The 27,668-nt window shown below is 33.5% G+C and overlaps 4 protein-coding genes and 1 non-coding gene across 6 annotated transcripts; 3 read left to right on the top strand and 2 right to left on the bottom strand.

The window, feature by feature from the left end:
* Positions 1 to 228: 228 nt before the first annotated feature.
* LOC117782564 (eukaryotic translation initiation factor 4B) lies at positions 229 to 4,301 on the bottom strand. Its single transcript, XM_034619588.1, has 5 exons — positions 4,174 to 4,301; positions 2,654 to 3,850; positions 2,522 to 2,585; positions 1,999 to 2,113; positions 229 to 343 (listed from the first exon to the last, which is right to left on the bottom strand). The coding sequence occupies exons 1-5, from the start codon at positions 4,184 to 4,186 to the stop codon at positions 290 to 292; spliced, it is 1,443 nt and encodes a 480-aa protein (XP_034475479.1). The 5' UTR covers positions 4,187 to 4,301; the 3' UTR covers positions 229 to 289.
* Positions 4,302 to 13,180: 8,879 nt separating this feature from the next.
* LOC117782525 (transcription elongation factor 1 homolog) lies at positions 13,181 to 13,619 on the bottom strand. 2 transcript variants are annotated; one of them, XM_034619544.1, is made up of 2 exons: positions 13,415 to 13,607; positions 13,181 to 13,355 (listed from the first exon to the last, which is right to left on the bottom strand). In XM_034619544.1, exons 1-2 carry the CDS (start codon positions 13,528 to 13,530, stop codon positions 13,223 to 13,225), a joined length of 249 nt encoding a protein of 82 aa, XP_034475435.1. In that variant the 5' UTR covers positions 13,531 to 13,607; the 3' UTR covers positions 13,181 to 13,222. The 2 variants fall into 2 exon arrangements, with proteins under 2 accessions (XP_034475435.1, XP_034475436.1); XM_034619545.1 differs by having other exon boundaries at positions 13,230 to 13,355; positions 13,423 to 13,619.
* A 5,509-nt stretch (positions 13,620 to 19,128) lies between these two features.
* On the top strand, positions 19,129 to 20,834 carry LOC117782524 (calreticulin). Its single transcript, XM_034619543.1, has 4 exons — positions 19,129 to 19,288; positions 19,362 to 19,466; positions 19,590 to 20,062; positions 20,127 to 20,834. Exons 1-4 carry the CDS (start codon positions 19,207 to 19,209, stop codon positions 20,676 to 20,678), a joined length of 1,212 nt encoding a protein of 403 aa, XP_034475434.1. The 5' UTR covers positions 19,129 to 19,206; the 3' UTR covers positions 20,679 to 20,834.
* Positions 20,835 to 26,073: 5,239 nt separating this feature from the next.
* Positions 26,074 to 27,389, top strand: LOC117782532 (60S ribosomal protein L15). The gene is made up of 3 exons (XM_034619554.1): positions 26,074 to 26,159; positions 26,540 to 26,866; positions 27,034 to 27,389. The coding sequence occupies exons 2-3, from the start codon at positions 26,558 to 26,560 to the stop codon at positions 27,337 to 27,339; spliced, it is 615 nt and encodes a 204-aa protein (XP_034475445.1). The 5' UTR covers positions 26,074 to 26,159; positions 26,540 to 26,557; the 3' UTR covers positions 27,340 to 27,389.
* On the top strand, positions 26,291 to 26,370 carry LOC117782753. The gene has a single exon (XR_004617330.1). It is a non-coding gene; the product is annotated as a small nucleolar RNA Me18S-Gm1358 (small nucleolar RNA).
* Positions 27,390 to 27,668: the final 279 nt, after the last annotated feature.

The following is a 27,668-nucleotide window of genomic DNA, read 5'->3' on the forward strand; positions in this document are numbered from 1 at the left end:
CTTCGTGCTGATTTCGTCACTAGCGCGAACTGCCGTCCGCAGTGATGTTATAGGGTCAATTGTCGTGCCGTCGAGATCAGGGCTGCGAATACTGATTACATTTTTTAATGCGCCATTTTTATTGGGCACAGGGTATTAAAACGGTGAAACTTGGAATATCAGCCGACAAATCAAAGAAACCTTTTAAATATTGTTTTGATTTAATTATGGGATTTTATTATTTTTTACTTGTAAAATGTATCTGTTAATTTTTTTCTTTTAATCATTTATTACAAATATAGAAATATTTTTATTCGGATGATTCATCGTCAAGTCCAGAATATTTATTGGAAGACTGCAAAACCTAAAAAGAAATATAGAAATCAATAAACATAACATATGTAACTTTTTTAATAAAAAAAATTAAACATCCATTTTCACATTAAATTTATAATAATGGTGGGTGACTCTGAGATATTTTGTGAGCTTAGTTGAAAAAGTATCTTCTTATTTTACGTAAAATCATGCATATAATAATAAAGTAATATTCTAAAAAATGCTTTTTTTATATTAAAATTAAAAAACAAATCTTGACTTATTTTTAAAAGCCGTTCTATAACACGACGTGACGTTTCTGTATGAATTGATTCAAGTTTAAATTAATTTATTTAAACTTGTTTAGTAATAAACCATTTGTTTCTTTTGCATCTTTTTAATACAATTATTTGAATGGATTTCGAGAAAGTGAAAATGGATTCACGACAGGAAGGAGAGCTAACGGTGTGTAGTATTGTGTTGTGACTGCTATAAGATGAGGCTGAGTAGCCCAAGGCAAAGCGCAGTTGCTGCGTCTATAAATTAAATTTATCTCGGTGGGAAAAGTTTGTGGAAATCTGAATGGAGAGCTGCGTAGTATTCCACACCAATTCAAAAATAACGATTTGTGTCGCACCAATAATTCAAAAACAGACCACGAATATTCGCAAGCCAACTACACCTTGTGGAAGACTTTTTTTTATTCATTTTGCGGAGCTTGATTATTGTTCTGTCATAGTTGTTAGAAGTATTCAGATTGAACGCTCTCATTTTCCTGCTCACAACAGCGTGACACACAATTTTTGTGACGCCAAAGCATGAAAAAATGTCAAAATTATGATGTGTCATTATGAGGCAGTGAAAAAGTAACTTGAATAAGTTTTTGGCCGCGGTAAGTTTTTCTGTAGAATTTTTAATAAAAACATGTGAATGCTACAATAGAAGCTTTAAAAGCTTTAATTCTATACTTAGATTATTTCCAAAAGTATACATAACTAATGTTTTTATAAAAATTTTTGGATCTCTCACTATACTGTATTTGTAACAACTTTTAAATGTTAGTATGTAAGTTCAAATGTAATTGTAATCTCGCTTAAATGTTAAGAAATTCAAAGTTTACATTATTTTGCACTTGTGACTAGCGCCTTATGCTTGTCGCGCTAGGATGAAAGCACAAATAAATAAAATATTTGGCCCCCGCGGAACTCAAGCTTAATCATAAATTCTAAAAATTTAATCAACAAATGTAATCAATGCATTTTAATTGTACATTCAATAGACTCGTATATGTTACTTACAAATTGGTAACACAAATTAAAATGTTTAAATTTAAAGTAGCAAATGTTCTGTGATAGGAAGTCGACGATCTATCTCTAGGATAATATATAATATAACATTTAGAATTTCGAAAAACTGAATAATTTGGAATAATAATTTAATTGGAATTTTCTCTAGTCTCATTTTTGTAAGCTGCAAGGACAAGCAATCATACTCAATACTGTTTTAAGTAAGTTTTATTTTCATTTCCAAATGACAATGAGAATATCACCTATTTTCTACCCATTTAAACATATCTTAGTTCAGATAAATTACTGTTCAACTTACGATATGCTTCATACCATAAAAGTATATATTAACATTTTGAGATTAAAATAAAAGAAGACCCTAAAAATATACATAACATGTATAAATTGGACTACTTACAGGTTCAGCCTGTGCATTCTTGGCCTGAAGACGGTCGTTTCGATAATCTCCTTTATGTTTATTTTCCTCCTTAGTTTTTCCTTCATGGTAGTTTTTAGTTTTAGCATTTTCAGATCTGGAAATGGATTTAAATGAAAATTAGTCATTATTTAACATTTACACATTTAGGCGACAGTAACTAACTCACAATGAAATATAAAGTTATTATTACATACTTATTAATTAAATACTATCTTCTATTATTATGTGTTATATGAACAATTAACATGTCTAAATCGGATTTAAACGCTAATCAAGAATACATCGATATGTGACTTTAATCGAAGCAGTAAACCACTGATAACGGATATAACTTCACAGTGATCATGAGTCATGTATCTAAACTGGTGTCGGCATCACCTGGGATCTACATAAACTAATTCAATTGATGATATACATAAACTAGAGGCCATCGTGTCGAATGGTTGAAGATTGAATAAATTGTTTTAAATTAAACATTTTGTACAAAAGTTAAATACTTCACCTGTCATTACGGTCCCGCTGTTTATTGAATCTATTATAGTCTGGATCATCCCGACGACTCTCATCTAAAACGAAAATAAATGGGGAACCATGAAATACAAGGAAAGAGAAACATAATAAAATGTCTATATACCCTGTGCGCCTGAGCCTTTGTTATCATCGCCAGTTGACAAATCCTGAGTACGACGCCAGCTTATAGTTGTGGCATTAGCATTAGCATTTTCACTATCATTTTTGTCAACATGGATTTCGGACATTTTATCATTTATGACTTCCTCATCATGACGAACTTTCTCCTGTCGCCGAGCTTCTGCTAAACGCTCCTCAATCTCTAGCTCTCTGGTGGCTGTATCTACAGGTTTAGCCGATCCAAATACATTTACAGATGGTGTACCACTGGGCTTAGCATTTGATTTTGATTCGCTTTCGTTGTCATAATTTTCGGGCTCATGATCCGGTTTCGTAACTATTTCCGGCAGCGGTAGTGTTCGTGGTTTTAGATTTAGTTTTGGCCTTTCTTCAGAATCTGCAGCCTCATCTCTGATGTTGGAATCGTTATTTCTGCCACGGTATTTATCAGACATTTGATCACGGTCCCTTCGGGGAGGCGAAAAGTCTGTCGACTGCTGCCGGTTATTTGTACGCCATGAACCAGGAGTATTATTTTCTTCCCTTTCTGTTATTGGTTTTCGGTCACGATTGAATCCGCGATCCCGATCAAAATTTCCGGAATATCCTCCTCCACCGCCTCCGCCTGCTCCGTAACCACTTCCATTGTTTTGACTATCCCGCCTCCAATTTCCCGAATCTCGATTTTCACTAGAATTTCCAAAGCCTTCAAAACGACGATTGCCTTTTTGACGATTTTGTTGATCATTTTCATTGGACAGTTCAATGCGAATACGACGCCCTTTAATAGACGGATCCGGTAAGCTAAGCACGTGAATTAGGTCTTCCCTATTCTCCAACTCGACGTAGCCAAATCCTCTGGATCGGCCAGTTTCACCATCTTCACGTGGCAACCTCAATGAAGCTAAATTAATGGAACCAAAAAATTCGTAAATATCATCCTCGCTGGCATCAAATGGTAAATTATTAATATAGGCTATGAAAGGTGCCTTGTGGGGAATCGAATCATCGTCAAGTATCCGATTGGCTCTTGGTGCGGTAGGTAGTTGATAAATAACCGCGTGGCTCCCGTCATCACTGTCATCACCATCAAAATTTCGGACTTTTTTTGCAACTTGTGTAGTTCCCACGGGTGTATCACCATTGGAAAGGAACGATTGTAGGGAAATTACAGTTCCTTTATTCTTTTTCCCCTTCTTGCCTAAATATGAATAAATAAACATATACGCATACAATAGAATTTTAAATATACATACATATATTTTTGCAATATAATTGTACATTGGCATAAATAAGATATGAATAATAATTTACGTTATGTATGTACATATGTATATGTGAACACATACATACGCATTCTGCATACAAATACCCATGCGAAATCGAACATTACGTGTCGAAAAGACAAACCACGAGGGCAAGCGTCAAAAAATTAATGCACTTACTTAACATAATTTAATGGAATCAAACTATAATATATTTATTCGATTTAAAGTTGATATTTAAAATAAGTTTAAAACAAACCTGCAGAAGCCATCTTGATGAAAAATCCAAACAAATATTAATTTTGAAGAGAACTTTTATGTGCTATCTACAGACACATATCAATGTTTATATTTGTTATCGATAATAAGCAGTTGCCGATTAATATAATTTTTTACACACATTAGACATATTCCTAAACATAGCATTTGGCAGAAAAGCAACTGTTACATATTACCACAAAAAACATATAAAAATAAATTGCCGTACAATTTTAATAATATATATATATACTTTGTTAATTGTCCATGACTAAGTTTTCTATCTGCGGAAAGGGAAACGACTGCGAAATAATATATAGAAAGATACGAGAGCGATTAAATAAAGTGTTTAATTTGCAATAGTTTTATTTAACGTAAAATGTATTGGGTTACACCACTAAGCAAATAACATATGGAGAACTAATTTCATAAAACGAAAGTGTCCATACAAAACGCCAAAGAACCGTCCTATTTTCAGGTAAAAGTTAATTTCACCCATGGGCTCAATGTATGACGTTTTGTGTGGACACTTTCGTTCCTTATTAGTTCATAATTTTCCATCGAATTTTCAATATTTCGCTGGTGGCGAGCGAAAGTCGGTGTTGCCAATGCAACACAAAAAAAATAATAATGAAAAGTTAAATGGTAACTCTGATGCGTCACTTGTGCGTTGTTTACTTTTTCAGTATGCACAACTGATTAATAAGCTATTTCCACGACCACTCACATTTGCCACATTTGCTCACATTTGAATGTGCCTCATATTTGGCTTTCCACGACCAAATGTGAAACTGTTAAGACATATAAAGCAAAGCAGCTGTTCGGTTTCTGTGCACAAATTATAAAAAGCAGACAATAACAACATTTTATTATTTATTATGATATTATAATTGGCGCAAATTAAATGCCTACCGATTTTATTGATGAAAACAGCTGGTTAAGGTGATAATTGCTTTTTTTTTAAGAGTTTATCGATAAACATCGCGTGTTCGATAAAAAAATACTGAAATTCACAGGGTCGAATGACAAAAAAAATCGGCTCATTCATTATGAATGAGCCAAAATCATCATTCGCATTTTGTACTGAAATGAAGTCCACATTTGGGCCAAATGATGAAAATGGCGTCGAATGAGCCAAATGTTCTGTCGTGGAAATAGGCTATAAGTTACGTTGAGGAGGCAAAGGAAAATATGAGATATTCCTTTTTATAAGTGCATTTTTCTTATTTTTTAATAAAAATTTCATATGTATATAATTTTGACCCAGTTTGGTTCACTAGTAGCAATTTTGCCCTATTTTAATAACTTCAGACATCTTTGCTTTGTTTTCAAATGAATGGAGTAATTTTTTAATTTGTTGGGTGTAAAAAGATTGAAAGAAAGGTTAGAGGCGGCCGAGCGAAAATTCAACAGTGTTGGATCACGATAACCCCTTGATCCAGTGCTGCCAGTTTAGCAATTTAGAGGCTAAATCAAGCGACTTTAAAATATAATTTTCAACGTTTTTTTTTTTTCAAAAATGCTATTAGTCACAAATCAGCAATTTGTATTTTTTCTTTAGCAATTTGTCTTTGAACTTTTATTTAACTTAATGGTTTGAATTTATGAACGACTTGAAAGTGTTTGCGAACTCTTTTGCTGTCAAAAATGCTATTAGCCACAAATCAGCAATTTGTAATTTTTCTTTAGCAAATTGTATTTGAACTTGTATTTAACTTAATGGTTTGATTATATGAACGACTTGAAAGTGTTTGCGCAATCTTTTGCTGTCGTTTGTGATTGGTTTAAAATGCCAAAAATTTAGAAGCACTTTTTTACTTGACACAAATTACTCGCATTGAGAAGTACGCTGATTTAAGTGAAGCTGACGAGTTAGATTGCATTATAAGTAGTCTTTAGTTTAGTTTTAGTATAATTATTTAAGATATGAAATCATGTTCCTTTTTAATTTAAGTATTTTCAATTTCGATTTTTTTACTTAAAGTCATACATATATTTGTTGAAAACAAACATTTTAATGATTTTTCTTTTTTTTTTTTTGCCAATTTTAACATAATTTGAGCAATATTTAGCAACTTTTTTTCCAAATCTAGCAATTTTTGCTTCGGAGATTCTGGCAGCACAACCTTGATCTGGAAACTCTGTTTTATCGGTCCTAAGGACAGGCTTAATAGACAGCAGCTAAATTTGTATCTTACTAAGCTACTTTTTATTTTAAGCTAACTACTCACCAACATTTGGGCGGAACGAAAAAAAGTTTGATATATTTTAGCGCTGACTATCGAAATTTAGTGTGACCAACGCAACACCAAAAAGTAACCAAATGTTGAGTGGTCACAATGGCGCTGTGTGCTGTGCTTTGTTTACATTTCATAAAGCGGAGTACTCTCAAATGAAAAATGTTGTTCGCGAGGTGTCAACTTCATATAAAAAAAACGTTGTCGAAATTAGATAGAAGAAAATTCAGCATCGGATTGGCTTAGCAGTCCTCAGAAAAAAATTCCAAAAAATAAGATCTAATGGCTAGTTAGTTTCCAACACTGTTTGTGAAACAGTTGATTTTCACTAGGCTGCCTGTAAGAAGAATAAAATTTTTAATCTTCTTACAACATATGAAAAAAATGGCCGCCATTCAATTTGAAAACAAAACAAATATGCTTGAAGTTATTCATCAAGAATAAAAAAGCTACAATATAGGATACAACTGAAACCATCTGTGCACCCAAATATTTAAATTTTTTAATTTTTATGAAAAAATAGAGAAATCCACAAAATATATATATTGAGTTACTAAACATTGAATATCCTACATTTTCCATTCCCCATGCCACCTCAATGTGTTTTAATCAGCTGTGCGTTTTTTTGATTTATCCCGAATATTCTCAGCGTTACCATATGGTAAAAAGCAATAGGCATTTACTAAGACTTAATTTTTATACAACATATGAACATTAGACTAACTTTAATATGATATTCTAGAAGTAAATTGTTGTCTCTAATGATGGGCTTACATAGGGGCACGATGCAGCATCATATTCTGCGGTAGTTTCTGACAGCCCGTGACACTAGTCAAAGTGTTCATATTGACGGCACTTAAAATGTGCTTCACAGCGTTGTGCCAAGCCAAAATGGCTGCCTTCAATGTGAACACCACTTGTCATTTTTTCACACAGCGCCACGGCTTCAGAAAGTTCACAAAAATTTAAAATTAAACAAGTTCGTTCGCAATAAGCAAGTTACACAAAAATAATAATAAAAAAAAACCAGTGGCACGCTTTTTCGTCCGGCAAACAAAATGCATATTTATCAAATAATGGTTGTTTCTATAAACTAAAACTATAAAATGTACACCAAATCCATTTTAAAACACAAGAATTGCAAGAACCATAATTAGTCGTGCTACAGTGTCCAAAAAAAAAAACAACTTGCTCGATATGCTTGATACGGGAATAAAGCGTTCATTTGAGCTGTTTTCACTGAAAACAGCTGTCAAACTATTTTCTGTCAAATCCGTGCCAGCCTTTGGCACAAAAAATATGAGGCACGGAAGGACACCAGCGTTCACATTGAAAGTGACTCACTTTTTGTGCCACCTGAATTTTATGTCACAGAATTTGTGTTCACATTGCTCCGTGCCACTGTGCCTGTCAAATATGACTCCCCTATGTAAGCCCAGCATAACTGATAAAAAGTTGATTGAAACAATCTCTTGAAGCTAGCTAATCAAAAAATGCTCGTTAACTTGCCTACTATATTCTGCAGTGCCAAAAAACGGCATTTTGCATTTATGCAGTGCATATACATCATTAGAAAGGTAAAAGAGTGCTCTTTTTAATTATAAAATTCGGAAAAAAACACTTTTTTTCGGAAAATTTAGGTTTTTTTTTTTGTGTTACCATATGGCAACGCTGGGAAGTACAGGTACAGGTTTTTTCAATACATTTTAATCGCGTTTCTGTTTTGTTCATAAAATATGATTGTTCCTATGGCAGCTATATGATAAAGTAAGCCGACTTAAGCAATATTGGTTCACGATGTATAAAACCAGCCTTAGTGCATATTCTGTGAGTTTGGTTGAGATATCTCAGAAAACAAAAAAATTTTCCATACTTAAGGTGAATTTTACCCCGATCGTTCCTATGACAGTGCACTATATCTTTTGATAAAGTGCACCGATTTAAACCAAATTTGGTATATATATATATCAAAAAGGAGCCCCCCTGTTGGATAAAGCTGTGTTTATTACACTTTTTTCGCAAATATTCGTATTTGTATTATTAAAAAAACCTGTACCCTGTTATCCCCAGTGTTTCCATATGATAACAGCCGAAAAAATGGTCTTGTCGATTATCCTGACAAGGACGAACAAAAAGAATAACATTTTCGTAGTTAACGACCTCAAATTTATCTGTCCTGTAAGTCCTGTCATGAAGAAACTCGAAAAACAGTTGCTCAGAACCAGTGATGTGCCGCGTAAACTACACCATGTAGATTACACGATTGTCTATGTGTAAGCAATTGAGTGTCAACTATAAATTCTAAACAATGTCAACAATGTATACTATGCCGACAATGTGAGAAGAGTGAGCTGGCGCACTCAAGGGAAAAAAGTTATATGAAATTGTTGAATATAAATGAGTTATTTTCAATTAAAGTTGGGTAATTACCCAACTTTATTGTTCATCATTATAATATTATGGTGCACCATAATGGAGTTGTATTTAATGGTTTGAAATTAGTTCGGTTTCTCGAATGACAGAAGTGATTGGAGCTTTAGGAGATTTTCGGGCTGTTTTGCTTTCTGTTTCACCCCTAATTATAGTGCAAATGAAACACATTGTCGAGCTCTATAAGAACTTAAAGTACAGGATCAATCGACATTATTAAAGGCGACAGAAATATTAACTAAGAATACCCAAATTAGATATAGCTTTCTAACGTGTAAATTAATAAATTAAAAATATTATAGACAATTGCAATTGGGTGACACATTGCATTTAGCTTTTTGTTTTTAATTTTTTTTAGCAAGGGTTTCAGGCCATTTAAAAAAAAAATATAACAACAGCAAAAATCAACCAGCAGCGTAGCCAAACCTATGAAGAATACTATTGTAGACATTGTTTATGCATTTTTTACATTGCTTACGGATTGTTTACATTGTTTACGGATTGTCTACATTGTTTACGCATTGTCGTCACTGATGTGTAGACATTCAAAAATTACGCGTAATGGCACAACACTGCTCAGAACTTTCCCTCAGGTACTTTCCCTTCCCTAATTAAATTTATCTTGTCCTCAGTTAAAACGGGTCCAAACACTCTATTTTCACATTAATTTAGCCAATTTCAATTATATTTATTTGATTTTCTGTAAACAACAAACAGTTGATATATCTCTAAAAATATTGAACACGACGTACAATCGTCAGGAATGTACGGTTTTGAAGAACATCATGACTTATCTGTTAACTCTTTTTTGATTATTTGCGTGAGTATTGCACCAGCGTAAATCAAGCATTATAATTTATCTTGCGTTTCGCCCCTGTTTTTTAATATATGGAGCTAGATGCGTCGAACAGAATTTTTCGACATGAGTACCTAGCTCATTCAATTTGACACCTAGCGTTTTGTCTGTCATGAGTACCAGCTTTAATAAAATAAAAGCCATCGAAACAAATGGTTTGGATATAGTGTTGCCAATTTAGATACACTATTTTTAGATTTACCAATTTTATAATTTAAAATGCTGGAACATTTTATGAAATGCTATGAGCCAGAAGCCTTGCTACGATAAACGATGTCGAAGATGTCAACTGTTGCGCTCCCTTAACGAGGATTGTGGTTAAGATATTGTGTTTGTCATTGTCAAATACATATTTAGCCAAAGACAGCTTTTAAGCTGAGTATGGACATCGGATAAAAGCTCTGCGCTAAATGCCAAATCCATATAAACAAAAAAAACACTTGCTGAATTAGTTAGATAAAATTTAGCCAGCGTTTTAGCTGTTGTGTTCGGACAACGGATAACACAGAGTTGCCAGATCAAGAAATTGTTCTTCAACACTGCCAGCTTTTAGCTCGGGTGACTGCGAAAATATGGAATTGCTCAAACATTTTACACCTGACAAGCTAAAAATAGCCTTTATTCATTTGAAAACAAAGCAAAGACGTCTAAAGTTTTTCAACCAGGACAAAATTGAAAGAGTATTAGCTAAAACTGAAACAATATGTCGGTCCAAACTGTATAAATTATTAATTTTTATTAATAAAATAGAAAAATACACACATAACTTTTATGTTGCTGTGCATATTCTTCCTACTTGAATTATAACACACTAAATATTCTACACTTTCGTAATTTTCCACTCCTTATGCCTCCTCAATGTAATCTAATCAGTTGGTCGTTTTAAAAATGTAAACAAAGCACAACTGACGCAACAGAACTACCATCATAATTTTTGTTATTTTTGTGTATTGAATTGGCAACACTGCTGTCGATCGCCGACAGCTAAATATTCAGGCCTGTTCCGAATCCCGAACGTTTTCAAAAAGTAAAAACGAAACGAAAACGAACGTTTTACTATTTGCTGTTCCCAATTCCGACCGAAATGGACTCGTTTTTACTTTTTGAACTCGGTTTCGAAAACGTTTCGATAGCAGTAAGTCATCAACCGTATCTGCTGTCTTAAATAATGAAGAAGTAGAAATTACTAAAATAATATAAATGGCTTGCTTAATTTTCAAGTTTGGCGCAATTTATAATGTAAACAAACCACAGTTGACGCCCAATGTGACCACTCCACATTTTGTTACTTTTTGGTGTTGCGTTGGTTACACTAATATGCGACGCTAGGCGTCCAAGCATATCACTTTTTGTTTTCGCTCCTCACTAACTTTAGTGAGTACATACCCTAAAGCTGGGTATGGACATGAGATTTGTCATTTGCGAAGGAAAAGTGCTCAATATTTATCTGTCTTCGAGCGAAAGCAGTGTTGCCAAATCAATACAACAAAAACCCAAAATTTTAATTTTACGTCAGCTGTGTTTTGTTTACCTTTTTAAAAACGCACAGCTGAGGGGGCATAGGGAATGGAAAATTACGAAAGTTAAGGATATTTAGTGTGTTATTATTTAAGTAGGAAGAATATGTACAGCAACATAAAAGTTATGTGTGTATTTTTCTATTTTATTAATAAAAATTAATAATTTATATAATTTGGACCGACATATTGTTTCAGTTTAGCTAATACTCTTTCAATTTTGTCCTGGTAAAAAAACTTTAGACGTCTTTGCTTTGTTTTCAAATGAATAAAGGCCATTTTTAGCTTTTCAGGTGTAAAATGTTTGAGCAATTCCATATTTTCGCAGTCCCGAGCTAAAAGCTGGCAGTGTTGAAGAACAATTTCTTGATCTGGCAACTCTGTGTTATCCGTTGTCCGAACACAACAGCTAAAACGCTGGCTAAATTTTATCTAACTAATTTAGAACCTGTTTTTTTTATATTGATTTGACATTTCGCGCAGAGCTTTTGTCTTATGTCCATACCTAGCTTGAGGACTGCTCAGCTAAACCGCTGCTAAATAAAATCTAATTTCGACACCGTTTTTTTTTATATGGAGTTGACACCTCGCACCTAGATTAAAAGATTTCTAATTGCCCCATTATTGAATTAATTCCTGAAATTTATTAAGATGATTAATACAGGCCCAGAAGAAGTGAGTGAAGTATGTTATGCTCGGCTTATTCATTATGTTTTTATTTAGATGTATACAACCTCTTTCCAGAAACATAGTACAAATAGAAGTCTTTTTCTTCGATAAAGGCGAAAATGCAAGTAAGGCTTAAAGTGTAAATAGTGTTTATGGCCCTAACACTGCAAAGTATCCTGCATAGAAAAATATTGTTCGCGTGGTGTCAAATCCATATAAAAAAGAAACGGTGGCGAAATTAGAAAGATAAAAATTCAGCGGCGGTTTAGTTGGCCAGTCCTTACTACGAAATTAATTAATTATATTAATTATTATTTTCAATAAAATAGAAAAATCCACACATTTTTTTTATTCTGTGTTTCTTGAGTTACTAAACACAAAATATACAACATTTTCTACATTTTACATTCGCTATGTCTCCCCAATGTATTCTAGTCAGTTGTGCGTGTTTAAAATTGAAGCAAAGCGCGCAACTGACACAACAGAGTTATTCCCTTGGCCTCAAGGTAGTTACTCACTTCCTCCATTCGCTGGGATAAACTCCATATAAAAATAACAGTGGCGAAACGAAAGACAAATTATCTCTATTGAGTTCCGCTAGTGCGATACAAAAACCATAAATAAAAAGAGTTGCCAGATAAGTGTGGCGTTTTACATTACTGTAAGCAACAGCTGATACTTCTCTGTCGACCAAAAAAATATATGGCCTGTTCATTATTTGGACTGCCATTATATAATTATCAGCTGTTTGTTGTGGACGCACAAACAAATATAAAGAGGATGTTTGGTCTTCTTTACAACGGTGGAGAAGAAGTGGAGTAGTACCCGATCCTATATGACTTAAATAAAAAGGGCATTTCGTTGCAATTTTTATAGATTTCTCCAATATGCGCGACGCCTGCGCTCCTTCTTCTCTGTTTCCTTCAATCCCGTCTCCATATCTTAAAAACTTTCCAATTTAGTTATTATTCAAGTTTGGCGTTCTATATCCATACGCAAAGCCCTGTTACTCATGGATCGAATTAAAGAATAAACCCTTCAATTCCATACAAAAAAAAAATAAATTTCTTTTCACTACACCCTATATTTCGCCAAAATACCACTTCATACCAGTCATGTGCATTGTACATACATATGTATGTATGTACGCAAAATGTTTTTAAATGAACATTTTACATACATACATATGTAACACAACTCTGATATATTGTAATATGTATGTATGTATGTAAATGTGTTAAAGCATGAAAAAAATGTAGTTTACTTATTAAAAAGATATTTTTAATATTAAATAATGTATTCATATGCTGAAAATGTGTCGTTTAAATAAAAAAAAAAAATTTAGTTCGCCGTTTCACACGCATCCACCCAATCATTATATACGTCTATAGGTTCTGATAAAAAGTTAATTCCAGTTTGGAAATCTTCCAGACAAACGCGACATGTTATTTTAGCTGTGTTTCGTCCTTTATCCCTGTGGTGGTTAAAAGTGGAATTAAAATTTATGATTAACGTTCAATGCATGCTATTTACATTTTTACTTCACACGACTTTTCATGATTACAGAAAGGACAGTTGAATTGTTGATCCAAAGGCTCGATGTTTTTTCTTTTCGGAGGAGGTTTTCTTTTTGATTTTCTTCTTCCCATTCTAAAGCCGGTAAACTGACATTAACAAATATAAACTATCCGTAAACAATGTTTTTTGATAATTCGTGAAATAGTGATGGAAAAACACATTAGACAAAAAGTTATCGATATTTGTATATTTATCGATGTGTTGTTGATTTTCATTGAAAAATTTAAAATTGAATAATGGTGGGATTCCTGAAACAGACTCGGATTTGGTTTCGTTACAGATTTGGTTTCGTCGATCAGCTGTTTACAGCTGCACCATACAAAATGTGTAGGGCTTCCAGGCAAAATAAAAAATAATACGAAAAGTGTGGTACTCTAAGAGATTTCACGAAATCAGGTCTGAGGCTGATTTCGTTATGATTCCATTTCGATAATATGTGAGACCGTGCATTTCGATAACATTATTTGGCCACACTTGGTGTTTGCTTACATTTTGTGGTGATTTTAATGTGGAGTATGTTGAAAGTTTCTTGCATTTCAAGAACGGATAATTTAATAACTATATAATTAATGCTGAATTATTACCAAAGATGTCCCAGATGGATTTGCAGCTTAGAAAGGGCTGTGAGAATTGAGGCTAATGCACGATAATATCTTAAAAGGACGCAGACAAAAAGGAGCTGTTAACGTGTAAAGTTGCAGCTTAAGCATTATAAACAAATAGTTATATTCTAATTATACTATTCTGCAAACAAAATAAAGAGAATAAATTTTAATAAAACAGGCTTAGAAAAACAGATTACACACTTTTATTTGTCAATTTGTGTTTACGAGTCACTTTTTTAAATTCTCGAAATCAAAATCAAAACAGTGTGCAAAAGGGTCGTTCCTGAAACTGATTCAGACTTTCTTAAGCCAAATCGAAAACAAATCCGAATCTGTTTCAGGAATCCCACTAATAACATACGAAATCTGTCAATAAGTCTTAAAAAGATCTATTAACTTCGCATTCGATTCTAGTAAATTAAATAATATTTTTATAATAGTGTATCTTTTTTAAAAAAATGTATCACAAATACATCGCTTTTAATCAAAAGATTTTGAATTTAAGTTCTGTCTCCAGAAAATTAAAAATCCCTCTCAGGAATTGGCTAATTATTTCTGTTTGTGGAACACAAACGAGGTGGGCTGCCTGTAAAAAGAATGAAATTTTCAATCTTACACTATCTGACAAAAAAAAAAAAAAAACCGCCATTCATTTAAAAACAAACCAAATATATTTGGACTTATTTAACTAGGAAAGAATAGACAACTGAAACCATCTGTGGACCCAAAATCACTGATGGGCACAGCCTCGCACGCGTGCAAGTTAGCTGTTCGATTTACCAATACCCACGCAAACCCGAGCGCAACGAGCACAGCGAAATCAGTAGCAGCCAGAAAGACGAACGGGGAGTTTATGCGCGCGCTTGGCTTAAAAAGCAATAAGTATACACTGCGAGACAAAGTTGAAAAGCTATATTTGAAAAAAAAATGATTTATTTGCTTTAAATTTTTAATGCAAACTCCAATTTTAATGTGCGAGCACAGAGTTGGACACTATTTCGATTTTAAGTTAAGAGGCATTAATTGGGTTGTCATAGGAAATAATTTTTTACTCAGAGTGCAGTTCAACATTATATTGTGCCATCGAACGACCGGGCTGCGCTTTCGTTGAAGGCAAGAAGAGCACTGATTCAAATCGTACGTTCGTAGCACCAACCGACCTCGCATTCGGCTCGAGTCTTTGTGAACAACCGAGAACTATTCGATAAACGTGCCCATTACTGCCCTAAATGGGTAAACCATTTTTATTTATACTTGAAAAATAAAGAAATCTTAAAATATATATATATTGAGTTACTAAACATTGAATATCCTACATTTTCCATTCCCCATGCCACCTCAATGTGTTCTAATCAGCTGTGCGTTCTTTTAATTTAAACAAAGCGCGCAACTGACGCAACAGCGTTACCATTCCAATTTCGTTTATTTTTGTGTGTTGCATTAGCAACACTGGCTTTCTCTAGGCCTCAGTAAATGATTGGGAGTTTTTCGCTAGCGAAGACAAACTTTTTCCAAGTACTCGCCTTATTATCAAAAAAATAATTACCTAAAACTTGACTTGACCATTCACTTAAAACGTGTATGGTCACACTTTTCCATGCACTTTTCACAGATATGTTATCAAAATGATTCTTATTTGTGATTCGCCATAGACATGTTCGTCAGTGCTGCCATAATTCGATAAGAAAAACAGGATAGACAGACTCCGAAAAAAGGACAAATATTTAAAAATAAAAAAAGAAATAGAAAATCAGGACAATTCTCAAATTTTTAGCTTTTTCATAGTTTTTAGGTAGACATAAATATGATCATGAATAAGTTATTGTGTTATTGCTTGTTTTGTCGCGATTTTGTCAATTTTTGGCCGTTAAAAATATTAAAATTATATAATTATATAAATAATCTATATTACAAAAAAAAAACACAAAGATTAAGCACCCAAAACAAAGAAAATAAATGATTTAAGTGTTTTACAATAGTTTAAAAAACTTGGTGACCTCTTAAAGACAGCTTTAAAAAAATAGCTTAATTGGCAACGAAGATTTGTAGAAGGCGTTAATGCAATCGTTAACATTGCAAACAGCCCTATACATTACGATTCCCGAAATATGCGCAAACTTTTTTTGATTCGCTTACACATAAATCGAGTCAACTCACTTTATTTTTTTTAATATTAAATAAATATTTTGGGCAAATATTTGAAAGTATAACAGAAATTAAAAAAGAACAGATTTCCGGATAGGGGATGTTTCAGAAAAATTCAGGCAAATCCATTTTAAAAGGGGACAAATGTGTCCGGAAAAAGGATGATATGGCAGCACTGATGTTCGTGCCTCCACTGTATTTATAAAAGCTATCTTTCCTCGTGCTGAAATTACAAATCGAATCGTTTTGATTAAATATCGATAGCTTGTGAGACGTTTCATTTCAATAACATTATTTGGCCAATCTTGTCGTTGTTTACAATTTGTAATGATTTTAATATGGAGAATGCTGAAAGTTTGCTTCATTTCAAGAATTGAGAATTAAATAGCTATATATTTAATGCAGAATAAATACCACAGATGAATGTCCCAGATGGATATGACAGCTAGGAAAGGCCTGTGAAAGTTTAAGCCAAAGCACAAAAATAAGTTAAAAAGACGAAAAGGAGCGGATAATGTATAAAATTTCAGCTTGAGCATTATTAACAAATAGTATCATTTAATTTATAATATTCTGCAAGTAAACTATTAATAAAAAATTTAAGAAAACTAGTTTTCACACTTTTATTTGTCAATTTGTGTTTTCCCGCAATATTTTAAAACTCGTAATCAAAGTCAAATCATTGTTCAGATAAGGTCGTTCCTAAAACTGATTCAGATTTGCATAAAGCAAATCAAAATGATATCTGAATCAGTTTCAGGAATCCCCTTAAAGGAAATATTGTCAAGTAAAAACGCTACAGTTTCCCGAAGAGATCTGGTTCACATACATATGTATACATAACTAGTGGGAAAGGCTACAGTCGAACGTACTCGGTTGTCGGAGCCCATGTGTATCTTATGGAAAGAGTGAGCTCTGGCGAACGTTAAATTAAAAAAATCTATATAAATATTACTTATAATATTTGAAAATTAAGTACACAATGTATTTCATGCCTAAATATATAGTAAATGTGTGTTTGACGCCGAAAGTCTAAAAAAAAAACAAAAAATCTCAAGTAGAGGGCGATTTATCATGAATTTATAGATAAAGTAAATTATCCGGGGCTCAACAAGTTTTTTTTTTTAATTAATTTTAAAGTTTCCATACAAAATTAGCTTATTTATAACTTTTTACAGCTATCTTTTTTAGGAAGTAAACGCGCGCCAATTGTATATTTTTATTCTTTTTGTAGAACATGCTTCTTACTCACGACTTTGTTCAATGTTTACTTTTTCTGAACAATTAGGTTATTTAATAAACATTCAGATTTGATTTTACATATGTTTCGACGTTCAGCTGTTCACAGCTGCTCCATACAAAATCTTTGGTGTGACCAGAAATTGGGGGAAATGTAATCATGCTAAAACTCTTAATAAAATCTGCACTGAGGCAGATTATTTCGATAACATTATTTAGCCAAAAGTGGTGTTTTACAAGTTATTATGATTTCAGTATGGAGAGCGATGTAAAAATATCACCACAAATCTCTAGACATTTTTCGCCCACTACCTCATATACCATAATGCCATATATGTATTTTCATTTCTAACGAAACTATCGGCCATTATATTTGCATTTTTTCCATTGGAAAAAAATTTAAAAATAGTTATATTTCTTTATTTTATGTTTTTTTTTTAACTTTGTTAAAACGTCTCACGTAAACGAAGTTTAATGAACTTGATAAACCATGAATTTTTGAATGAAATTTTCAGAACAAAAAACAATTTTTTACAAGAGAAAATAACATTTTCTTTTATAAAATATTATAATTTGACCGTCATATGTATCATTCTATGCAAAAACTGTTCAAGCCATCAACTATTTACACAAAAAAAAATTTATTCAAATATACCTTAATATAATCGAAATAAACCCTTTTCTGCATAACAGAATCGTCAACTATTGGGTTGCTTTTAGAGATATGTAGAACATACATTCTTGTGAGTAATATAAATTCGAAGTTAAATTAGTGTAAATTAAAATTATTTGGGAGACTAGACTGATCTTTAAAAAAAGTTTATTCAGTAGAGTGGGGCCATTTTTTTTTGTCGACAAAACGGTTGTCAAAATCTTAATCTACGACGAGTTCTTAAAAGATTTGCACAGTAAACCATCGATCTAAAATCAAAATAGAGCTATTAAAATAAAATCATTTTATTTACTCCATACAAATTGACCCATTCTTTTATACAGGTATGTTTAACATATTTTTTACAACCCAAAAGCACACAAAAGCCGTTGTCTAGGCCCTAGAAAATGAACAATGGTTGCTTTTAAATGTTAAAATAATAAAATTAAATTAAATTGTTTTTTTTTTTTTTGAATATAACAAAAGGGCATTAAATTTATTTTAATTTATTAATTGTACCAAGTATACCAATAACGAAGATAATAGGTGTGAAAATTAGAGCTCAGACATTTCGGTATCTTTTATATAATATCATGAATAGTATTACAGTTGGAATTCATAATTTCAAGCTATGACAGATCCAGAGTTTCAATTTTATTTTGTTATTTTATGTGATGTGATATCAATCTGAATGGATTTTGGAAGTTAAAAATTCAAAATGTTTGTTTAATAATTGTGGCAGCCTCGGTCGCAATAAAATTGTGACTTCATGTCTTTTATGTTTTTGCTAGTGAATAATATCGGCTGTGTCAGCATACCAGTTTTATTTATTAAATATCGAATTGAACTGTGTTTATCGAATGCTATGCAATGCAATCCTACTTTTCAACACTGCCAGCTACGTAGTCAATTGTGATTGGTCCACATATGTCCAATCAAATCGTTCCACCGATATTTCAAAGTAAATAGAGTCATCTCACTTTTGCAGCTGGTTGAGTTTACTTATTACTTGTATACCTAGCCGGCATTTCGTCCAAACTGTATGAATTGTTCAGTGAGTGGAATAAGTTCGGTGCAAGCATTTGGCGAAGTAACACGTGTGCATCATGTATCTTAAAGCAGTCGTTTTACTGTTGACGATAGGATATCTGAATGCCGAAGTATTTTTCGAGGAAAAATTCGACAACGGTAATTTGTGACCTTTCTTGTACACTTGTTATTCTTTGTTATTTATTCGAACGCTGTTTATCCCCATATGCAGATAACTGGAAGGAGGAATGGATCTACAGTAAGCACCCTGGCAAGGAGTTCGGCAAGTTCGTCCACTCCGCGGGCTCTTTCTATAACGATGCTGAAGTAGACAAAGGTGAGTACATACATACATACACACATAAATTAAGGAATAAGTGAAAGTAACTAGCTAGCTAGTTTTTAGGTTTTTCTTTATTAATATATTCTAATACATATGTAATTGAATTATTTTCCATAGGCATTCAGACATCCCAGGACGCTCGGTTTTACGCGCTGTCCAAGAAATTCGATGGATTCTCAAATAAGGCCAAGCCATTGGTCGTCCAGTTCTCAGTGAAGCACGAGCAAAATATCGATTGCGGAGGTGGCTACGTGAAACTGTTCGATTGCTCGCTGGAGCAAACCGATATGCACGGGGAGTCACCCTACGAGATCATGTTCGGCCCCGATATCTGTGGACCCGGTACTAAGAAGGTCCATGTTATACTTAGCTACAAGGGAAAGAATCACTTGATTAACAAGGATATTAGGTGCAAGGATGACGTGTACACACATTTCTACACTCTGATTGTTAAGCCAGACAACACATATGAAGTCTTGATTGACAATGAGAAAGTCGAGTCGGGAAATCTTGAAGATGATTGGGATTTCTTGGCACCCAAGAAGATTAAGGATCCAAATGCCAAGAAGCCCGAAGATTGGGACGATAAGGTGGTTATATTTAATTTAATTGATTTATAAAATTGACAGTGAATAACATTTAATTCTTTATAAGGCCACAATTCCCGACCCTGATGATAAGAAACCAGAGGATTGGGACAAGCCAGAGCACATTCCAGACCCAGATGCTACCAAGCCCGAAGATTGGGATGATGAGATGGATGGTGAGTGGGAACCCCCAATGGTTGATAACCCTGAGTACAAAGGAGAGTGGCAACCCAAGCAATTGGACAACCCTAATTATAAGGGCGCTTGGGAGCATCCAGAAATCGATAACCCCGAATACAGTGCCGACGATAACTTATATCTTCGCAACGAAATTTGCACATTGGGCTTCGATTTGTGGCAAGTGAAGTCTGGAACGATATTCGATAATGTCCTCATCACCGATGACATTGAGCTGGCATCGAAGGTGGCCGCTGAAGTGAAAAATACACAATCTGGAGAAAAGAAAATGAAGGAATTGCAGGATGAAGTCCAAAGGAAAAAGGATGAAGAGGAATCTAAGAAAAATTCTGAAAAGGACGATGAGGACGAGGATGATGACGACGAGGACAATATTGAGTCTAAGCAAGAGACTGAAGACAATGGTCATGATGAATTGTAATTGTAGACATGACAACAATGTATTTAGTTGTGCATACTTAAGTTGTTTGACAAGTACAAACATTCTTGATAATATTTATGTAGAATTACAATTTGCAAGACTTATAAATTATAAATAAATCAATTGCATACAGTCTTCGAAATGCATATGTATGTGTGGAAAACCTATTAGCATTATTTATTTTTCTTTAGTTTTACTTATCTACAGAGGCATCTGATATAGAGTTTGAACTTCGCTCGACAGTTCAAGAAAAAGCCGAATATTTTTTATTTTATTGCAATATTTTATCCAACAAAAAAAACCTCTAGTGACGAAAGCAATTTCTAGCCCCAAAATTTCTGATATCCAATTTTGTGACGAACAAAATTCAGTTTAATTTAAAAATGTTAAATAAATATATAAACTAATAAAAAAAAAACGAAAATTGGCACAGTGCGCAATAAGGGTGAGCTTCTTTGTACATAAAAACTACTTTTTGCGCAGTGCCGAATGCGAATTTCCTGTTTTTTTTTTTTTTTATTAATTAGATAGATAATTAGAGGTTGTAGGAGCAATTGCTTTTAATATTGGAACTTTATCATTATTGCAAGCAGATAGTAAAATATATAAATTTAGTTGTTAAATTTCTTTCATATCTCAAAAAAAAAACTACGACCATACTCTACTGTCGGATTAATTAAAATATCTCATAAAAAAAAGTTTTTCATACTAAAACCTAATTTTGACCCAATCGATCCTAAGACAGCTATATGATATAGTGGTCTAATTTGAACCAGCTTTAGTTAGGATATATAAAACCAAGTTAAATGCATATTGTATTAGTTTGGTTGAGATATCTCATAAAACCAAAAAGTTTTTCGTACTAAAACGTTATTTTCGGCCGATAGAGATATGTAGATATTCAGTTAACTGGTAGTATCTTCCAAACCCCTCAGCCAAAATTTATGTTTGATATACCAAAAAACGCAAAATTTTACGTTCTACTACATACTCAAATTTAATAAAATTTCACCTGCAAAATATTACCTGAGTACTTAAGAAAAACAGTTTAAAGGTACGCATAAAAGCCCTCAAACACACCTTTCCAATCTATAGACATATAGAACATATCTGTAGCTTCTATGGTTTGGAAACTGTTGAGGTTTCAATTTTAGCGGGACTTAGCGTTTTCCCGCTAAGCTAGCGGTTTTTTTAAAAGTCGTAGAACAAACATTTCTAGATTTTCGAAATGAAATGGAAATGGCCATCATTACATCTAAGCTTTTTTAGCGCTTTGATACGAACAGACAAACAAACAAACTGACTTTTAATTTCATTTTGAGAATTTCACTAAAAATTTTAAATATATTTATATTTTAAGCCAGTTATCGGATTTGGGTAATCGAGGTATCAATCGAAGCGTATTTTTATTTATAATTAAAAAAAAATTTAGCTGCAATCATTGAAATTTTTCCCCTCCCACTTACACCCCCGTATCTCTCGACCCAGGTTAGTTAGAAAAAGTTTTAGTATGCCATTTTGTAAGTTAGAACTTTACCTTTCGATCGGTATATAACTCGATATGATCGGACTAATAGCAAATTTTAAAAATTTGCTGCATATATTTCCAGTCGCCTTTCACACCCTTCGTTATGCTTCCGACACTAGCGCGAACTGCCGTCCGCAGTGATTGCAGAAGTGAATAAACATCAATTTTTTGAATTTTTATTAATCCCACAAAAAAAACCTCTACACGAGGTAAAAGTCTAGTGACGAAAGCAATTTCTAGCCCCAAAATTTTTGATATCCAATTTTGTGACGAACAAAATTCAGTTTAATCTAAAAATTTCAAATAAAAATATAAATTAATAAAAAAGGCGAAAATTGGATATCAGAAATTTTTGCAATTGCTTTTGCTTTTGACATTGTAACTTTATCATTTATGCAGGCAAATAGTAAAATATATAAATATAGTTGTTGAACGTATTTCATATTTAAAAAAATTGTTTTCTTTAATTATAAAGAAAAACTAGGATGCTCCACCTCCTGCTCGCTTTGCACGCGTTGCTACAGCCGAGCATACTCTACTGTCGGAGACTCCGTACTTACTATGAAAAAAAAAAGTTTTTCATACTAAGACTTGGATTTCGCCCGATCGGTGCTATGACAGCTTTATGATATAGTGGTTCGATTAGAACCAACTTTGGTCAGAATATATAAGTCTAATTTAAATGCATATTCTATTAGTTTGGTTACGATATCTCGTAAAACAAAAAAGTTTTTCATACCAAGACTTAATATTGGACCGATTGGCTATATGATATAGTGGTCCGATAACAACTAACTTCGGTCAGGATTTTTAAAACTGACTTAAATGCAAATGCTATCAATTTGGTTAAAATATCTCACTAAACAAACAAGTTTTTCATACTAAAACCTTATTTTGACCCGATCGGTCCGATGACAGCTATATGATATAGTAGTCCATTTGAACCAACTTTGGTCAGGATATATAAAACCAAGTTAAATGCATATTGTATTAGTTTGGTTGAGATATCTCATAAAACCAAAAAGTTTTTCGTACTAAAACGTGATTTTCGACCGATAGAAAAATGTATTTATTCACTTAACAGGTAATATAATTTATGTTTCATATACCAAAAAACGCGAAATTGTACGTATTACAACATATTAAAATTTAACAGAAATCGTTTGAGCCGTTTCAAAAATCGCCAAAATGTTAGCTAAAAAACTTTATTTCACCTGTAAAATGTTACCTGAGTACTTTAGAAAAAAACCCTCAAACACCTTTCCAATGATATATAGAACATATCGGTAGCTTTTATGGTTTGGAAACTGTTAAGGTTTCAATTTTAGCAGGATTTTCGAAAAGGAATAAATCCCCATCATTACATCTAAGCTTCTTTAGCGCTTTGATACAAACAGACAAACAGACAAACAAAGAAACTAACTTTTCATTTCATTTTGAAAAGTCCACTAAAAATTTCAAATTTATTTATCTTTTGAACCAGTTAACGGATCTGACTCATCGAGGTATCAATCGACGCGTATTTTTGATAAAAATTTTTTAAAAATAAATAATTTTACCAAAAAGCCCCAACGGCTCCACAAGCTGCGATCATACAAAATTTTCCCCTCCCACTTACACCCCCGTATTTCATGACCCAGGTGAATTAGAAAAAGTTTTATGTATGCCATTTTGTAAGTTAGGACTAAACCTTTCGATCAATATATAACTTGATCTGATCGGACAGTCGTAGCAAATTTTCCAACTTAGCTGTATATATAGTTAGTCGCCTTTCGCACCCTTCGTGATGCTTTCGTCACTGACGCGAACTGCCGTCCGCAGTGATCAGTGATAGTGATTTGATTTGATAGTGACAAAGAAAATAGCGACAAAAGGTAAGAACTTCATGAAATTTCCTATTTTCTATGTAATATTAATGTATGGCCTGAGTCCCCTATAGCGTTCTTCTTTTTGCGCGCAACTCCGCGACTTGGTAACACCAACGGTTGACAGGGCTTCAGTTGTATTGTCGCCTTTCCACCTGAAACGATAGTTATCGCCAGCGCAAACAGCTGCATCCGACTGGGCTACCCTCAAGGCGTCTTTCCCATATTTACTGCTTAACCCACTTTAGTCGATTACACTAGGCAACAAATTTGGACTTTTTTCTCTTAATTGAATCAAACCGACTTTTTTGGGATAGATATGGGGCCCTCAAACGACGAAAAACTTTTATTTTCTATGGCAGAGTTTTTTTTTAGAATTTTTTAAAATTTTGTTTTTGTGTTTCTTGCTTCTCATTACTTGAGAATGCCAAAACCGATATTTAATAGCTTTACTTTTCCTGAAAGCTTAAGGACTAAAACCAGTATTTTTAGAGCTATTAATTTTTGAAATCTTTTTTTTTTAGCTATTTTAAATTCAAAATTCAAGGAAAACACAAAAAAATTTCTGAATTGCGGTTGTAACCTTGTGCGAAACTGCATTAATTGAGCGTCGCTTAAGGTATAGGTGATTAAAATCTATGGAGAGACGGCTTAATTATTAGCATGTAAACAAACAACTTTTAAGTATAAGTTTATTTTCGACAGAATGGTCCCATTGCAGCTACATCTTATAGTGGTCCGATTCCAACCACATTTAAACAGGTTGTAAAAGACGATTTGAGGTTTATTATTTGTAAGTTTGGTACGGATAACTTAAAAAATGAAAAAGTTTTTATACTAAAGGTTGCTTATCGACCGTTCGAATCGATCGTTTCTGTGACAGCTATATGATTTCTACCAAATTTGGGTAAGATTTAAAGAGCAATTAAAGATACCCAATTTGTGAGTTTGATTGAGATATTTCCAAAATCAAAAAAGCTTTTCATACTTAAACTTGATTTTCTACCGATAGGTCCTACGGTTGCTATATGATATAGTGGACCGATTTGAATCAACTTCGTTCAGGATTCATAAGACCAACTATCAGTTTACCTAAGAAATCTCCAAAAGCAAAAAAGTTTTTTATACTGACCGACCGGTCCTATGTCAGCTATATGATATTGAGGTTCTGTATGGACTCTTTAAACATTTATAAAAATTAAACTATAATTGAGTCCTAGAACTAATTTTTATCGCTAATTTCATGATAAATCGTCCTCAATTTGGAGTTTTTTAAATATTTTTTTTAAGGTAGTTATTTTAGATCTGAAGTCAGATTGTTTGAATCAGCATAAGTTTTTGAGATATAATTAACGCGTTGTCATTTGCAAAAGAACCACTATTTATCGAACCGGTCCAAATGGCTGTGGAGGTATTGTACCTAGATGCTATTTTTACAACCACGTTGCTGGAAGTGTGACAAAATCAGTTCAATATGTTCCGCATAGCTTTCATCCTTTTTGTTTCCCAGAAAATTTTGTGCATTCCAAACTAATTCATTATAGGCATTCTTTTTCCATGTCAGTCATGTAACTGTATAAGTTTTCCTCCTTTATCTACCTTCTTTTATGGGAGCCATTAAAAATTTCAGCTTTAAGTTTCTCTGTTTTAAATATTTTGAAATTCTTAGATAGCTGTATCTCGAAAACTAGAGCTGCTAGAAAAAAAAAATTAGGGTAGATCAGCGACCTTAAATTAGTAAACAACATGCATAAAAATCCATGTAACAAAAACAAATTGAATTTAATTCCCTTGTGTAATTGAATGTGCGCTTGATTAAAGGTAACTTAAAAATAATACAGAATTTTCTCACTTCTTATTATTTAATTATGTCAAATTGTGATATCTTTTCCTATAAATAATATAAATTAAGGATCATATATGTCTACTGAATGCCCCCAGGTGTTTCGATTCTGGCGTTCCAAAAACCTTGTCAAGTGTATATTCAATCGGACGAGCGTATATATCAATATCAATACAACCCTGACTGAGCCGTCTCACTGCCAACTTAACTCACTTCCTTCTTTTGGATTTTGGTCGACCTATAAGGTAGGTGTGAATTGATGCTGCTCTCTTTTAAATAACACATTTTGAATAATCACTATATTTTATAATTAATAAATAAATTCTTTTGATTACAGGTAAATGCAACTAATGGTTAAAATATATATTTCCGTGTTTCTGTCAAAATGATGATACTTTCCATGCACCACTCTGAAGCCTTTGGGCTATGTGCAGATTATGGATATGCTGATTATTGACAGTGTTTGTATGAATATCTGTCGAAACAAATTTAAAACGTTTTTCCATATACTTTACATTGAAGGGTTACTTAAATTGCCAAAATGAAGAGCGAAAAGAAATATCGAATAGACCGATGATGTGACAAGTTATTAAAAATTCAAATAACATATTCCGTTTGTTACTAGGTCTATCGGCTATTGGAAATGGGTGCCTACCGGTATATGCAAGAATTGTACAGGAAGAAGCAGAGCGATGTCATGCGCTATCTGCTTCGTATTCGCGTGTGGCAGTATCGTCAACTGACCAAACTGCACCGCTCTCCAAGGCCGACTCGTCCAGACAAAGCTCGCCGCTTGGGATATCGTGCCAAACAGGGCTTCGTCATCTACAGGATCCGTGTTCGTCGTGGTGGTCGCAAGCGCCCCGTGCCAAAGGGCTGCACATACGGAAAGCCAAAGAGTCATGGTGTGAACCAATTGAAGCCATACCGTGGACTGCAGTCGATTGCTGAAGTGAGTTGATTATACGGCATACATGATTCCGATTTCTATGTGATGATGATACACACATAACCTGAAGAACCTTGATGTGTACTAACTTCCTTAGATGTCTGATTTCAATTAATTACTATTATTTGTAAGTTTTTTATGAGCCCGGTAATAATAAGAGTCAATTTCAGGAACGTGTTGGTCGCAGACTCGGTGGCCTGCGTGTCTTGAACTCCTACTGGGTGGCCCAAGATGCATCCTACAAATACTTCGAGGTCATTATGGTAGACATTCACCACAACGCGATCTGCCGCGACCCCAAGATCAACTGGATCTGCAAGCACGTGCACAAGCATCGCGAGCTGCGTGGACTCACTTCCGCAGGAAAGAGCTCTCGTGGCCTTGGAAAGGGCTACAGATACTCGCAGACCATCGGTGGATCCAGGCGTGCTGCCTGGAAGCGCAAGAATCGCGAGCAAATGCACAGGAAACGTTAAGGGCATCTACGTTTCTTTGACCACATTTCAAATACAAATTGAAAATCCATTAAAATTAGTGGTTTTTATTGCGTATATGTTAATTCAGTTCATTAAACATTTGAATGAATACTGCAGTTCTCATATTTAATTTAGATCTCACGAAGATAAAACAGCAGCGTTTAACCGGATTCGAAGTTTAGGATGTAGGTCCCTGATATCATTCATAGTGTTCATTAGGTTTGTTGACAATATATTAAAGTATCGATATTTTTGTACAACTGATATATTGATATCGTAATATTTTTTTTGTCCAAATATCGAATATGCGATATTTTTTGAGATATTTT

The sequence above is a fragment of the Drosophila innubila genome, assembly GCF_004354385.1.
Source record: "Drosophila innubila isolate TH190305 chromosome 2L unlocalized genomic scaffold, UK_Dinn_1.0 5_B_2L, whole genome shotgun sequence".
In the NCBI taxonomy this organism is placed as follows: Eukaryota; Metazoa; Arthropoda; class Insecta; order Diptera; family Drosophilidae; genus Drosophila; species Drosophila innubila.